General features: G+C 42.3%; 1 protein-coding gene across 2 annotated transcripts in view; it reads left to right on the top strand.

Annotated features, from left to right (window-relative positions):
• The window catches only part of USO1 (USO1 vesicle transport factor), an 83,130-nt gene that overhangs the window by 52,069 nt on the left and 14,793 nt on the right, over window positions 1–16,268 (top strand). For both annotated transcript variants that reach the window (XM_053259602.1, XM_053259603.1), the window contains 5 exons: window positions 9,660–9,770; window positions 10,507–10,625; window positions 11,355–11,536; window positions 13,251–13,372; window positions 13,973–14,111. In XM_053259602.1, the coding sequence (XP_053115577.1) occupies window positions 9,660–9,770; window positions 10,507–10,625; window positions 11,355–11,536; window positions 13,251–13,372; window positions 13,973–14,111 (673 nt within the window). The remainder of the gene's footprint in view (window positions 1–9,659; window positions 9,771–10,506; window positions 10,626–11,354; window positions 11,537–13,250; window positions 13,373–13,972; window positions 14,112–16,268) is intronic.

Here is a 16,268-nt window from a genome sequence, read left to right on the forward strand (position 1 = left end):
AAGAGTTTCTAAATGCTATCTTTAAGGACTAGATGTTACTATTCACTGGATCAACCAGCAACCACTCTTAGAGACAAACTAGACAAACGACTTATCATGTGGTAAAATTTAGGCCTTTATCACTTCTGCTAGTGGGTTATTGAATGCTTCTCTGGGAACAGGGAAATTTCCATATATAGAAAACTAGCATGACAAGTATAAAACCAGGCTGGATCCCTTTCTCCTAGCATTCTAAATATGAAACACACAATCCTTTTACCTGTAGTCAGAAGTGATAGAGTCCAGGAACAATTCCACTACAGCTGTTTGTCTAGAGATCTTATTATTTTGTTGTTGTTACTATATAAGGGAAGAGAGCAAGATTACTTTCAGTTCTGAATGGAGGATTCTTTGCATAAATACTTCAAATTATAGCTCACTAACTGGTTGATTCTGGTGCATTGTAACAGTTAGGGTTTGTACAATGCAAGAATCTTGCTGATGGGTCTTCTTAGTGGGTTCACTGGGATGGCGCAAAGGCCGCTCTGGAAAGACTTGGGTGACCTCCATACTCGAAAAAGATTACAGAGACTATAATATGCACATTTTTTTCTTAGAGCAACACTCAGGCAAACTTGGATACTGCTTTCAGACTTTATAAAATAATTATCATGTCTTTTTGGTCCAGCACCCAATGCAACAACAATGAAATGAAAACATTCTTAAAACAAACTAAAATACAAACAGGGCAGCAAATAAAACTTTAAAAAGACAAGGAGAGAGACAATCAAAAGCCCGTCAGCACAGGAATGTGGTGATGTAGTGCACATAGGGTGCCAACCACCCCCATGGGTTTCTAACCCATGGGGTACTTGGTTCTGTTGTTTCTGAGGTGTTCTGAGTGTGGATTCTATGATAGCAAATGAGAGTGAGTGGATTCATGGTGTCTCATTGAAAATCTCATTTGCTATCATAGAATCCACACTCAGAATACCTCAGAAACAACAGAACCAAGTACCCCATGGGTTAGAAACCCATGGGGGTGGTTGGCACCCTTTGTGCACTACATCACCACTCGCTCTGGGCCACCCCAGCACCCCCCAAGTGCACTTATGGGGCTGCTGAAAGCTCCATTATAGCTTATGAGGAAAAACCTTAAAGACCCGTAAACTTCAACAATTCACCAAAAATCAGCCCTCTGCCCAAATCCTTTGAAAAAATTCAGGTAGCTTCCTTGGCCCTACCTGGCACTACCACCAACCCCACACTGCTCTACGCCACCCCTTTGCCCCCGACGTGAAGCTATACATTTGCTGACACCTCCATGCTTCTTTATGGAGAAAAACCTTAAAGACGCGTAAACTTCAAAAATCACTTAAAAATCAGCCCTTTGCCCAATTCCTTTCAAATAATTCTGATAGCTTCCTTGCCCACCCTAGGAACTACCACCCACCACATTCCACTCTACGACACCCCTTTCGCCCCGACGTGAAGCTATACATTTGCTGCAATCCTAATTATTCTCTATGAGGAATTCAAAATTACTTTAATAATTCACCAATAATCAGAGGAGTGTCCAATTGCCTTGGGGGTTTTTGGGTGGTAGGCACCCCTGTCTGTCTACAACCCACCCCGCTTTTGTGCCCCTAGGTGCTCCACAATAGGGGATATGGACTGGTTCGGGTCCCATTATACTCTATGAGAAAAATAATTAAAAATATTTCAAATATTCATTAAAAATTGTAGGACTGTCCTATTGCTTCAGGGTTTGGGTGGTTGTTGGCACCCATGGGTGCTCCACAATAAGGTATAATGGCCTGGTTCTAGTCCCATTATATCCTATGAGGGAAAAAAATAACTTTCAAAAATTCATAAAAAATCGTACGAGTGTCCGATTGCTTTGGGGTTTGGGTGACAGGTACCCCTGGGTGCCAGCTACCACCCTACCAATTTTTGGGTGTCCAAACCGGTTCGAATCCGAACCGAACCAGGGGGTGGTTCGAACAAAACCAAAACTGAACCACCCCTCCTGGTTCGAACCCAGTTCGAATCTGAACCGAACCAAGCGAACCGGTTTTGTGCACATCCCTAATCCTGACTCTAAGCCATGCACAGCTTTATATGTCTCTTATTTCTAGGCCATCCTCTCAGCCCTGGAGTGGATTATGGCCCTTTTCTTTTAATAGTATACTAGTATAAAACAGTCTCCCTGTTTTTCTCTCGGAGCTGCATCATTTGAAAAATAATGTCCAAAGATGCATAGGCTCCCAATTCAGGGAAGGCAGTCCACTAAATTCTACTGAAATCAATGAGATTTAGTAACAGCTTAGGTTTTTTTCCATTGGGATCAATAGTGTTCAATTACAGAATGAAGGAAGTAATATCTTGTTGCACAGACTGGCATTCAGACTGCCATTTAGTTCTTGTGGCTTTATAACTCTAAAAGCAGAATTTAGTTTTTTAAATAAAAAACTAAACAAAATAAAAATAAATCATATTCAATATACATATGAAATTGGTTTGTCAGCTGATGCTTTGAATGTTTATGCATGCAAAATTAAATGAATGTCTTGCATTTTCTTGCCTGGAAATGAACTTGTTTTTGTGATGTTAAATGAATGTCTTGCATAACACAAGTAACTGATCAGCAGCCCAGGGTTAGTTCTGGGAACTTGGTTATCTCTACTCCTAAACAATTTAAAATACAGAAGATTATAAAATCAAGATCCAAAACAAGCAGCATAAAAAGAATGCATTCATTTCAAAGCTAATACTCATCCCAGTAAGCAGCAAGGCCCAATGTCTGCTTTGGAATCATTGTGTGATCTAGTGTTTTTTTAATAGCAGCACTGCCTTTTGAGGAGCTCTACTTTAATTCTGCTGCCTAAGCTTGTGTTTTATTGAGAGCAGAAGGAAGCATGTTTGAGCTGACTACATATGTGAGAAAACACAGATCTCCATCTTAGCTCAAGGATGTCTTACACTTACACTCCACCCTGAGTGCTCTGAATGGGGGACATTCCTCCCTTTTGCTCTCATTCGGTAATAAAAGGGAAGAGTGTCCCATCACAACATGATACTGCAGTGCAATGGGAGCCACTTTAGAGTGCTGGGAAATGTTGCTGTGGATTAGGAAGCACACGTTTTGCTCTTCCTATATGATTTCTGCATGTGGTGTTCCCACATTGGTTCAGTAACACATGAACTGACCCTCTGGTCTTGACCCTGTGTGTTCTGCAGGTAAACCTGGCTCTAAAATCAGCTGGGCACTGTTTCATCCATACTTCGTGCACGAATGTCCTCTTGTTAGAATACTAAAAAATGACCAAACTAGTTAGTCATGGCTACCATTGGAATCAATTAGACATTGTTAATCTTTACTAACTTAGCCTAGATGCTACCCAGTATTTATTTTAAAAATAGCCACATGTAAGATTCCAGTTTAAGGGTATACACTTGTTTCTATCTAACTGACTTTTGTTACCCAGTAATGCTTAGATCTGGGGTGTGATCTATTGAATCCATTAGAATGGGTTCTGCGCCTGCGCTGAAGCCTGTCAGTGTGGAGTACAACAGTTCCACTCGGTGCTTGCACTCCACCCCATGTGACCACATGGGTATTTAAGATGGGAGGAAAGGGGAGGGAGATGGGATGAAAGTCTCCAAAGGCACTGAAGTGGCTTGGAGACAAAATGGCAGACGCATCGGAGCACTACAGAAAGAAAAAGTAATCGTTGAAATTGAAAGGAACTCTGTCTCTGACTTTGGCACAAGAAGTAGTTTTTGTGTCGATATCAAGCCCATTGACTCTGACTGTGTTGACATCGAGACAGTCAGCGCTGAAGCAAGGAGAGGAGAGCTGGTCTTGTGGTAGCAAGCATGACTAAGCAGGATCTGCCCTGGTTGCATATGAATGGGAGACTTGATGTGTGAGCACTGCAAGATATTCCCCTCAGGGGATGAAGCTGCTCTGGGAAGAGCAGAAGGTTTCAAGTTCCCTCCCTGGCCTCTCCAGGATAGGGCTGAGAGAGATTCCTGCCTGCAACCTTGGAGAAGCCACTGCCAGTCTGTGAAGACAATACTGAGCTAGATAGACCAGTGGTCTGACTCAGTATATGGCAGTTTCCTATGTTCCTAAAAGGCTTGAGTCCCAACATCGGCATCAGAAGATCCATCCTTGACATCAACAAGTGCCATCCATGTCTGCGCATCCACACTGAAAGAACTTTTGGGAACAGCACCAACATCAACACAAGTATTGTCATCTGCATTACTCTTGGCATTGAGATTGACTCTGGTTACTTTGTCCCTCAGCAGCGATGCTGTTGAAGTCCCTATTGATGCCAAAGGCAAAACAGTTCACCTAGACATTGAACACACTGGTTTTAACATACAGGTGAAACTCGGAAAATTAGAATATCGTGCAAAAGTCCATTAATTTCAGTAATGCAAATTAAAAGGTGAAACTGATATATGAGACAGACGCATTACATGCAAAGCGAGATGTCAAGCCTTAATTTGTTATAATCGTGATGATCATGGCGTACAGCTCATGAAAACCCCAAATCCACAATCTCAGAAAATTAGAATATTACATGGAACCAAGAAGACAAGGATTGAAGAATAGAACAATATCGGACCTCTGAAAAGTATAAGCATGCATATGTATTCAGTACTTGGTTTGGGCCCCTTTTGCAGCAATTACTGCCTCAATGCGGCATGGCATGGATGCTATCAGCCTGTGGCACTGATGAGGTATTATGGAAGACCAGAATGCTTCATTAGCGGCCTTCAGCAATTCTGCATTGTTTGGTCTAATGTCTCTCATCCTTCTCTTGGCAATGCCCCTAGATTCTCTATGGGGTCAGGTCAGGCAAGTTTGCTGGCCAATCAAGCACAGTACACTGTATACTTTTCAGAGGTCCGATATTGTTCTATTCTTCAATCCTTGACTTCTTGGTTCCATGTAATATTCTAATTTTCTGAGATTGTGGATTTGGGGTTTTCTTGAGCTGTACGCCATGATCATGACAATTATAACAAATTAAGGCTTGACTTATCTCGCTTTGCATGTAATGCGTCTGTCTCATATATCAGTTTCACCTTTTAATTTGCATTACTGAAATTAATGGACTTTTGCACGATATTCTAATTTTCCGAGTTTCACCTGTATATTGTAACTCCTCGATGCTGTGCCAGTTACTTTTGAGGTTGGAGAGGAGGACTCTCCTGGTGTTGAGGAACACAACATGGCACAATCCCTACTATCTATGTTGGACTCCAACATTACCACCCCTTCAACTTTTAGGGGATTCCCACATTCAGAAGAGAGACAGGTGCGTTCTCTACCTCTAGATACTGTCTGTTCAACAGCGGCTCGTACAAATCAGTAAGTGCCCTAATCGAACGGCAGCACAATTGGCCACATTGTCGTCTTGGCACACATGTGAATTCTCTCATGGCATTTCACCTGCTGGGCAAGCGTCTCTAGCCAGTCTTCTCCAGGAGTGGCTTACGACTAAGATGAAGATAGGTTGTTGACATCTTCAGGGTTTAATAAAAACAATCCTCTGGGCAGAGCTTCCAGTGCACGTGCTGGCTGAGGGGAATGCTCCTAGTACCAAGCAAATTTGTGATGATGGTAGCTGCAGCCACACAGACCCCAGCAGAATCTCTTCCCCCAACAAAACCTGTACAGGTTGCAAAACAGACCCAAACCAAGGAGGAGCAAGTTTTATCTACAGCTATCCAGACTTGGGAGCCCACAATTCCTAGGCCTCCAGCACCTCCCTCAAGGGAGCATCAGCTGCATTCCTCCCCAGAACCTTTGGGTGAGAGTCACCGTGGTTCATCAGATTTTTAACCTGACACAGAGTCTACTGACCCTGACCCATTGCCTGATGTGGAAACGCCTTCACATGTATCCCCTACTGAGGAAATGAAGGTTTATCATGTCCAACTCGAGAAGATGGCTGCTGCACTGGGTCTTGATCTGAAATCATAATTGATGACCCAGTATACAGTTTTATGGCAAAGTCCTTGTTTGCACAGCCTGTCCCCTTGCCTCTCTTGCTGGTAATTTCCAAGGCAGTTCAATGTACTTGGGAAATTGCACACACTTCCACTGCCCTCTAAAAGATTAGAAGGTCTATATAGAGTGCAAGAGCAGGATAACACTTACCTGCTGAAACATCCGGTACCAAACTCCCTCGTAATAGACTGAGCTGCTACTTCTAGGTCGGTTAGGCGTCACATGACTCCTGTGGATAAAGAGGGAAGGAAGTTAGATGTGCTAGGCAGAAAGATATATTTGACGGCATGCTTATCAGCTATTCAGCCTGCATGGCTAAGTACATTTATTGCCTTTGGAACACCTTAGAACAGGATTTGGATTCTCTCTCTCCAGAAGTGTTCAAGGCTCGCTTCACAAAGACGTTACAAAAGTCTGCAGGCTTGACGTGTCAGCCATTGAGTACCACAAAACACCTGGCGGAATCAGAGTCTAGATCCATGAGTGTATCTATTACTTTGAGACACTATGCTTGACTATGTTCCGCAGCTTTGCAAGTAGACATGAAAGACAAAATCGAAGGCTTTTCATTTTATGGAAAAGGTCTGTTCTCGGAACAGACAGATTCTACAATGGAGAAGCTAAAAAAAATCAAAGTTCACTGCAAAGACTTTGACTTCTTCCTCTTATGCAGCCAAATCCAAGCCTTACATCTGTCCAGCTTCAGACAGCAGGACCGCAGGGATTTCCAGAAAACCTACCAACCTTGTTCTAAGAGACAAGATCCAGAAAAAAACAAGAACCAGGGCCAGCGTAATAAACAGGTAGAGAGGCCCAGAAGCAGCACCTTTGAGATCAACAACAGCCCATCACACCTTCTGCCAACAACAGACGCATTGCTAACATGAGCCTTCCCTAACACTGTAGTACTGACTACGACTGCCTGCAACATCTATCAGGCACAAACACCTTCAGCCATCAACATCATCAGATTGGCAAGCCATGCCCAAGCATGACACTACTTAACATCGGACCAATGGTTGTTGAAGATGGTCTCTTCAGGCTACGCTATAGAGTTCAAGGCACCACCAACTTTCTGAGGTCTATGTTTCATGAAAGTGACTCCTGCTCTACAAAAGGAGGTACAGGAACTGTTGAGCAAAACAGCTATTGTCCCGGTGCGATGGGCACAGAGACGGTAAGGGTTCTACTCCCACTACTTTCAAATCTCCAAAAGGGATGGTGGAATTCGGCCAATAATGGACCTGAGACATCTGAACAAGTTCATCCATGTGGTGAAGTATCAGATGATGATGTAAGATTCACGTTGGAGACCTCAATTTACCAATATCAGGTGCTGCTGTTTGGGCTTCTGCACTGCCCCTTGTGTTTTCACAAAGTGCATGGAAGTGGTGATGGCGCACCTCTGGACCAAGGGGCTGGCAATTTACCCATACTAGACAACTGGCTCCTGGCATCAAAAGACAAAGAAGGTTACTTTCTCAGATACAGTACTTATTGCGCCTTATCCAGAACCTCGGGATAGAGGTTAACTGGAAGAAATCTCATCTAAAGTATGTGACATCTATCTCCTACATAGAGGCTGTTTTGGAAGCTGTTTTGGAGGCTGTTTTACCCAGAGGGGAAGAAAACGAGAAAACGGTCAGGTACTGCACCCAGAGGTGCCCACTCTACAGCTAAGAGCATGGAAAATAGGCTTCTAAATAAAATCTTTCTTAGCCAGAGGAAGCCTTCCACTAGGAGAAACCATGCTAGTAAATGGAAGAGGTTCACTTGCTATGCATCCTCAAATAGCTTTCGCCTCTGAAAGCTACTGTCTATCAGGTCCTACTGTACGTAACCACTCTAAAGATCTCCCTTGCTTTCTAATGTCTCCATAAGGGTTCACTTAGCAGCGATCGCAGCTAGGCACCCGGGATGGGCTGGAAAGACAGTATTTTCCCACCCCAGCTGCTAGAGTTTTCTGAAAGGTCTCACCAATCTGTATTCTCTGTTAAAACAGACACTGGAACAGTGGAGTATATCCTTGGTCTTTTCGGCTCTGACCGATACGCCCAGGAGAGCTGGTCTTGTAGCAAGCATGACTTGTCCCCTTAGCTAAGCAGGGTCTGCCCTGGTTGCATCTGAATAGGAGACTAGAAGTGTGAGCACTGCAAGATATTCCCCTCAGGGGATGGAGCTGCTCTGGGAAGAGCAGAAGATTCCAAATTCCCTCCCTGGCTTCTCCAAGATAGGGCTGAGAGAGATTCCTGCCTGCAACGTTGGAGAAGCCACTGCCTGTCTGTGAAGACAAAGTTGAGCTAGGTAGACCAATGGTCCGACTCAGTATATGGCAGCTTCTTATGTTCCTATGAGCCCCTGGCTATAGCTTACAGTGCCTCAGCAGCTCATTTATCTGGCATATCGTTTTGGGACATTTGTAGAGCTGCAACCTGGTCCTCTGAACACACTATGCTACTGACTTGTGTTCTGCAAAGGAGGAGAATTTTGGGAGAGGTGTTCTCAAAAGGGCGTTACAGAAATAATACTGCTCTCTCCTCCTTTAGGAGCTAACTTAACACCCATTCTAATGGATCCAATGGATCGCACCCCAGATAAACAGGTTGCTCACCTGTAACTGATTTTCTGGTAGTTATCCATTGACATCCATTATCCTCCCGAACCGAACCTCTGCAGTAGTGCTCAAGTCTTCTTCATAGAACTCACCTATTGCTCCAAAGATGTTCAACTGCTTCAGCAGTCTCCAAGGAACTGAAGTGCTGGTGCTTCCTCCCGCCTTAAATAGCCACGTGGTCATGTGGGGCGGGGCACAGGCGCCGAGAGGAGCTGTGAAACTCCACACCGACAGGCTTCAGCGCAGGCGTAGAGCCCATTCTAATGGATGTCAACAGATTACAGGTGAGCAACCTGTTCTTATTTAAAATGAGTGGCTCAATTTATCATCCATATCAAACGATGCTAGTTTCAGTACTGCTGCTGTAACATTTGTACCTAATTTGTATTGAGCAGTAAAATCATTGCACATTATATCGAATGTACTATTTGAACATGTTTGGTACCCTTTTCCTCGGTTTGTGTGTGTGTCTCCTGAACTCGGTGCAGGCATAACATTTCCCAAAGATGAGGAATTATGGGCATTCTTCTTCCTCCCTTTCTCACTCTGTAGGCTCACATGCTCCTCCTCCAAGTTCCTCTTTTTCAGTACAAGTTGTGTTTGCCTTGACCTGAGTGCTAACTATAGTTAGCTTTAAACCAGATTATGAAATTTACTTCTAACCATGGTTTCAGATTCTGGCTTCAGACTACTTAGCTTATTTTTCAACCCTATGGGGCAATAATCATAGCACTGAAAGGGAAAGGAAAAAGAAGGAATTCAAGTGCAGGGGGAGAAGCTTATGAGGCCGAGAGGTGCTCCCTCTCTTAACTATGGCTAATAATTGGGAAATGTTTCTGCACAGAGACTAGAAAATAATTTGATTTGCTTTTTTTAAACTAATAAATCCATCTCTTGACTGCTTAATTAAAAGGCTTATCAAACGTTGACACTTAGTGTGGTCATGTTGTTTTGATCAACAGATTAAATGGTTGAAGGTTTGTGAGATGCTTCAAGGTAGAGACAAATAATGTGGTTTCTCTTCTTTTATTTCAGGGAAGCAAAGTACAGACAAGAGTGGGATTATTAATGCTGCTTTGTACCTGGCTAAGCAACTGCCCCATTGCAGTCACGCACTTCCTTCACAATTCAGCAAATGTTCCATTTGTATCCTTTTTAAAGGCTTCCAAGTAATGATTCTGAATTATAGAAAAGCTTCTTTAAGGGGACAAACTGTGTATGTGAGAAAGTGGTGTGTGCATTCCACACTTTTTTTGTGGCAACCATGAGTGCTGCAATATAAGAACTGCTTTTACATTGTAACAAATGTAGATTGTCCCCACATACTTTGAAATGTTCACATTTTACTAACAGTGTTCCCTGCAAATATGTAAAGTGTGGAACTGCAACAGCACTCTTGGTTAAGAGATGCATACTGTACTATTTTCCAATGGAATCAAATAATTTCTCTCTTTACTTTATGGATTATGTTTTACATAACTTAAGGAAGCTTATGCAGAAATGCCCCAAAATGTATATTGATAGGGTCCCTGGGATGTTAATTGGAAACTTTTATAGAAGCACCATCTTGTTATATAACAGTTTTTGGCAGAACCTCGAGCTTAGAATGGTTCTATGTTGTGCTTAAGAATGAATTTGCTTTCTTACCTAAGCTTTAAGAGTGCATTTCAGTATATCTGAAAAGTCAGTTTTACTGTGTGCTTTGTGTTCTTTACCTAGAACTCAATTTGTATAGGTTTGCTAGCTAAACTTTTGATAATAAAATATTTGATTTGCATTCAGTTAAGCTACTAAAAGCAATAAAATTAGATTAAAATATTGTGCAAATATGAGAATAATTATGTATATGAAACGTCTAAATTTCCTTAGCAAATGGGTCTAGCTAACAGGACAGATAGCTGAAAACCTTGGAGAAGAGGAGCAGTTAGTCCAAGGATTGAGTGCACTCTTACTTGGGATTACCATTTACTACAATGACAACTCACTTGAGAATTATAAGAAGTAAGTAAGTTAGGGGTCTGAGGGAGGCCCTGCATAAAGGAGGCACTGCAAAATGGCTTCTGAGCCATTTTGAAAGGGCGGTATACAGATTGAATGAATGAATGAATGAATATCAGAAGTCCCTAGAGTACCAAGTGGCCCTTGTGTGAAAGTGCTGTTTCATTGGCTGGCATCAAATCTGTTCCGTCTCATTTGAATTTAGCTTGTAGGGCAAAGACTATAAGGTAGATGAACTTTCCATTATGATTAACTAAAAATAATAATACATAGACTTATTATATTAGGTACAGACTCTGGGATCAAGCATTTGAAGCCATAATTTACAACTAACAAATTGTCCCTTGGAATGATAGACCATACTTTCTCTCATAGAAGTGAATGGCTGGTACTGATCCTAAAAAACTAAACCCAAACTTTCATGTTGACAATCCTGCCTTTTACAGAGTCATCTAATTTCTTTTCTACCCTTCCCTTTCAGGCTCCTAGAATGGGCTCTTTACTTACATAGCTTTGATTATTTTTTTTAAACTCCTCACTTGATGCCTGCTGCTTTTAACACTTCTCTTTGATTCCTTCCATACCTTAGATCTTTGATTCTGCTCTCAGCTGATTCTCTTTCCACTAATCAGAATACATTTATTTGTGAAATGAGTTGTCAGAAGTGGGGGGAGTTTGACTAAATACAGAGCTTTGTAAAACATGCATTGATTTGAGCTTTTTCCCCTCTAGAGAGAAGCTAAAGCAACTAATAGAAAAGAGGATTGGCAAGGAGAACTTCGTTGAGAAATTGGGCTTCATTAGCAAGCATGAATTCTATTCCCGAGCAGCTCAGAAACCCCAGCCAAGCTTTTTTAGCCCGGATCATATGATGTTTGATCATGAATTTACTAAACTGGTAAAAGAGTTGGAGGGTGAGACATGTTAGCTCACTTCAGTGGAGTTGTGTGTTTACTTAGATCATTACATCTGAAAATGCTCTTAAGTCATATTCAGAACTGAATCTAGAATTGATTGAATGTATACCATCAACCCTGAAGACTTTTAAAATTTGTACAGTGCTACAGCAGTCTAGCAATGTGGGGTCAAACAATTTTACACAGGGACTGCAGTAGGTTTATTATATTTGTAGTCCCCTATAAGAAAACTTCATTGGATTCCTTAAAAATTGATGGTGAACTTCATTGAGTACAGTACACTGCCTAGAGACCTACATCTCAGGCAGTATAAAAATGATAGATAGATAATACAGTTACCTTTGTGGGAAGTGGTGGGGCCCAGCAGGGTTATAGCATGGAAGAGGCTTAAGTGCTGTGTGGCTTGGTGATGAGAGTACCGGAAACCCTTGTTTTCCACAGGTTCTCACATTGCGGATTCACCTATTCGCAAGCCTCCTGCCTGCATACCAATTCAGTTACCGCGGGGATAGCTGCGCTTATTCGCAGTTTTCTACCTTCACAATAACTGAAGAGTGGTCTCTTTAAGCGCTAACTCTTTAAGCTTCCTGGCATGCCCAGCTAAGAAGCAGGGAAAGTTAAATGGCCACTCTCCCCGCTGCCCTGCTGCTATGCAGGGAGGCTTAAAGAAGGGCGTGAGTGACCAGATGCCTTCCTTGCTGCCTCTCTAGGGCTTAGAGGCAGCAAGGAAGGCCCCTGGCCACTCACGCTGCTTCTGAAAGCTTCCCCCCTCGCACCAGTAGATTTTAAGGAGCGAGGTGAATGGCCAGGAGACTTCATTGCTGCCTCTCTAAGCCTTTAGAGAGGTGGTAAGGAAGGCTCTTGGCCACTTGCACTGCTGCTTTCAGTCTCTCTGTGTGCTACCTGGGCAGCAGGGAGCATGGCCATATAAAAGGCCACTCCCCATCTGGCACACAGGGAGACTGAAAGCAGCAGTGTGAATGGCTGGGACACTGAAATGCCCCAGCAACTTGCACTGCTGAACCTAACCCCATTGCGGGGGGGGGGGGTTAGGTTAAGCACTCAAATATTGTGGATTCACCATTCGCAGTAGTTTCCTGGAATGGAAGCCCAGCGAAAAAGTAGGGCCTCCTGTAATCTGTTCTGCTCATCAGAATGCAGTCGTGCCATTTCACTTGTACTGAGATACTGGAAATTGTAAAATATTGACAATTGATGGATTTGCATCCATAAAATTGTCAACACATCAGTTGAAAATTTTACTTTTGATCTATAAAGCTCCTAAGATTGCTAGGCATTATATAGATATGAAAATATTACAAACCCAGCCCATAGGCTTACAATTAATAGGTAATGAAAATATATATTAGGGGAAAGAGAGGGTCTGTCAGAAAAAGCCATTGTATACAGATATATTTTAAAGGGGCTCTTGTATGTGTGTGAGAGAGAGTCTGATGCCCATTGCAATGGCGTTCCACTGATAAAGAGCTGCTAAGAAGCCGTTCAGCAAAGATAATACAAACTAAAGCAATAACCGCATGCCTTTAAGAAAGAAAGCAAGAAAGCAGGGTGTGTGTGCCCTGTTTCAGTGTACTTTCCTGAAATATAGGAGATGGATGAATGGTGATTTTATTCTTTAATCTGAATAGGCTGTAGGACTGCTAAAAGAATGTGGTTTATACTGCCAGTCAAAATGAGCAATCTTTTATAGGTGTTCTAACAAAGGCAGTCCATAAGTCGAGTGAAGAGGATAAAAAGGAAGAGGAAGTGAAGAAGACATTAGAACAACATGACAACATAGTGACACACTATAAAAATGTCATTAGAGTACAGGTAAATAGCATCTCTAATTATACAGTAGTTGCATTTGCTATAGCAGGCGCAGTATGTGTTTTAAGGATACATACTTAACAAGGATAACCAAGGTTATCCAACTGTTTCAGTACACTTAAAAACTTATCTTGAAAAGTTTTAACCAAGGATTTAATAAAAATGACTTCAGGAGTGATTTTAGTGTTAATTTTTCTATATCTATATTTCTTCAAAATAAGATAATTTATTAGTTCTAGAGTACTGGGTATGCAGTCATATTTTTAGGTATCTTGGGGATTATTTCTAAACACATGTGAAATAACACTTGCATGTTTGGAAACAGGAGATGAAACATACACAAAGAGCATCATACAGATATACCCATTAGGGATGTGCATGAACCAGTTTGGTGCTCCTTTTCTGGAGTGTTGAACCAGTTCGAAAGTCAGGTGTTGTAACCGGTTCGGGGGGGTGGGTCCTTTAAGGGGCAAGGAAGGTGCCCTTAGCTGCCCCGCTGCTCTTCCCCTGCTGGCACTCTCCCTAAAAGTGTTTGGTGTTACATTAAGGAACTAATGTAAGTTTATTTTCTGTTAAGCAGATTTTTTTATTATTATTTTAAAGGACCAGCAGCTTGACGAACTGAAGAAACAAGTTGAATCTTTAAAATTACAAAATGAACAGCTTCAGGTCGCAGTCACACAACAAGTGTCACAGATCCAGCAACACAAGGACCAATATAATCTTCTTAAAGTACAGCTAGGTACTACTGCCAGCAGTATGTGATAGTTGGCTGTAGAATGTAGGTGGTTGTAACATGCATAGGATTTGAAGTTACACTTTGATGCAAATCATTTGAGCAGCTCTGGAGCTTTGTAAACAGTTGTCAGCCCCAGACAGATGACACAATACATATATGTATGGTGGTTTATAGACATTCCAAGAGTTTCAGCAAGGGCCTTTTGATTGAAGGGTGGAAAATCCCATTGTTGCTGTTGATTTAAAGTATCCTGGTCCTTGGAGGATCAAGCTACTGAAACAATATGTGTGGGGCGTTGGGGGGAGAAGAAGGGGAGAGAGCTATTAGAGGACGTAGGTAGAAGGTTGGTTTGTCAAGGCTGAAGCTGCAGTGGTAGTAAGGGGTTAACTTTGGACTGCAGTGGCCAAAGCAGGCTTTAAGGTTGAGACGCTGTACAGCCTGGTAACATGGGGATCAGTGGGCAAGATGGGCTGTAGAAGAGTCTTAAAGGTCACTTGAAGCCCTTGCTTCCTTCCTGAATGTGGAAAAATTGCCCATTACCCCCCAGAACTGTGGTTAGTGTTCAGAATTCGTGTTTTGTCTAGATCTAGATTGCCTTTGTAGAGCCGCAGTGAATAGCACAGCATGTCTAACTTTGTTGAAGCATGGCACAGAAGAGTCAATGTAGTGATTAGAGGCATGGACTTGGGATGTGAGTTGTTAGGATAAAAATGTTTTATCCTGTGCATACTGCCCTGAGCTTCTTGGAAGAAGGGTGTAGGAACATCGGAAGCTGCCATATACTGAGTCAGGCCATTGGTCTATCTAGCTAAGTATTGTCTTCACAGACTGGCAGTGGCTTCTCCAAGGTTGCAGGCAGGAATCTCTCTCAACCCTATCTTGGAGATGCTGCCATGGAGGGAACTTGGAACCTTCTGCTCTTCCCAGAGTGGCTCCATCCCCCTAAGGAGACTGTCTTACAGTGCTCACACTTCTAGTCTCCCATTCATATGCAACCAGGGCGGGCCCTGCTTAGTTAAGGGGACAAGTCATGCTTGCTACCACAAGATCAGCTCACTGGCATATCAGTGTGAGGTGTAATTGTTTTTCTCCTTTCTCTAAGGAAAACCCTTATTTTTTAGTGCTTGTCTCTTGAGAAAGCTGTGTTGGCTGAAGGAATAGCTAACATCAGTTATATCATCCTTCCACATTGGTCTCTGAGAAATTAAGTAGTAGTTTATGCAAGCCCATGCATAGCAATCTGTCTCCTGCTTCTGCCTCTCTCCTCTCAATCATCTTTAATCAGTTTAATCGTGCAGAAGTGTGAGTAGGGAAGGGACTTGATAGGCTGGAAGGTATATTTCAAAGGCTGGTTCAATTCTAAGAAAAGGATGTAAAATGTTAAAAATTATAGGTAGCCATGTTGGTCCATTAGGCAAAAGGCTAAAATAGGATAATATACTTTATTGTGACCAATTTAAATATCACAAAATGGTCAGCAAGCTTTTGACTTCTCCAGAACATCAGGCTGGATATCAAGCAAGACAAAACTGAGATAGTGTTGGGGTGATGGAGAGAAGTTGATGGAGCATGATGGAAAGGTGATGGAGCATGATGGGAAAGCCCCACTTTCTGTGCCCTAACAGTCCTGAGATGAAGGATAGGAGGTTTTATGTCAACTTGTTGGTTCGTTTCTGCTAGGGGGAAATGGGGCTGCTGAGACAAAAAACAAAACTGGCTCTTTCCTCTAGTAGTTACTTGGATTGGTCTCTAGAGTAATCAACATGGATCCCTTAGAAAGCAGTGTCTCTTCTCTTGAGTTTTCTCTCAGTATGGCATATATAGATTATGGAAGAAACTTCAGTTGCTTAAGACTTATGGGTGGGTGATGGTAAATAACTCTAAATCAAGACTTCACTCACATCAGCCTTGTGTTGGCTATTACATTTTTAAACTAGAATTCCTGTAGTTCACCTGTCTATCAATAAAGCAAGAGTGTGTATACAAGATCTGTAACCAATAAAGGCATTACTAAGGGACAGTATCCAGAATAAGTCTTGCATGAGCAAAACACTTTGGCTCGTATGGGGGGGGGGAGGTGTGGTTTTTACAAAGTTCCCTTCCCTTCTGCAGTTCTTCTGCTCACTGAAAATATGAAAATAAAGTTGGAGGACCCTCAGA

The sequence above is a fragment of the Hemicordylus capensis genome, chromosome 6, assembly GCF_027244095.1.
Source record: "Hemicordylus capensis ecotype Gifberg chromosome 6, rHemCap1.1.pri, whole genome shotgun sequence".
Lineage (NCBI taxonomy): Eukaryota > Metazoa > Chordata > Lepidosauria > Squamata > Cordylidae > Hemicordylus > Hemicordylus capensis.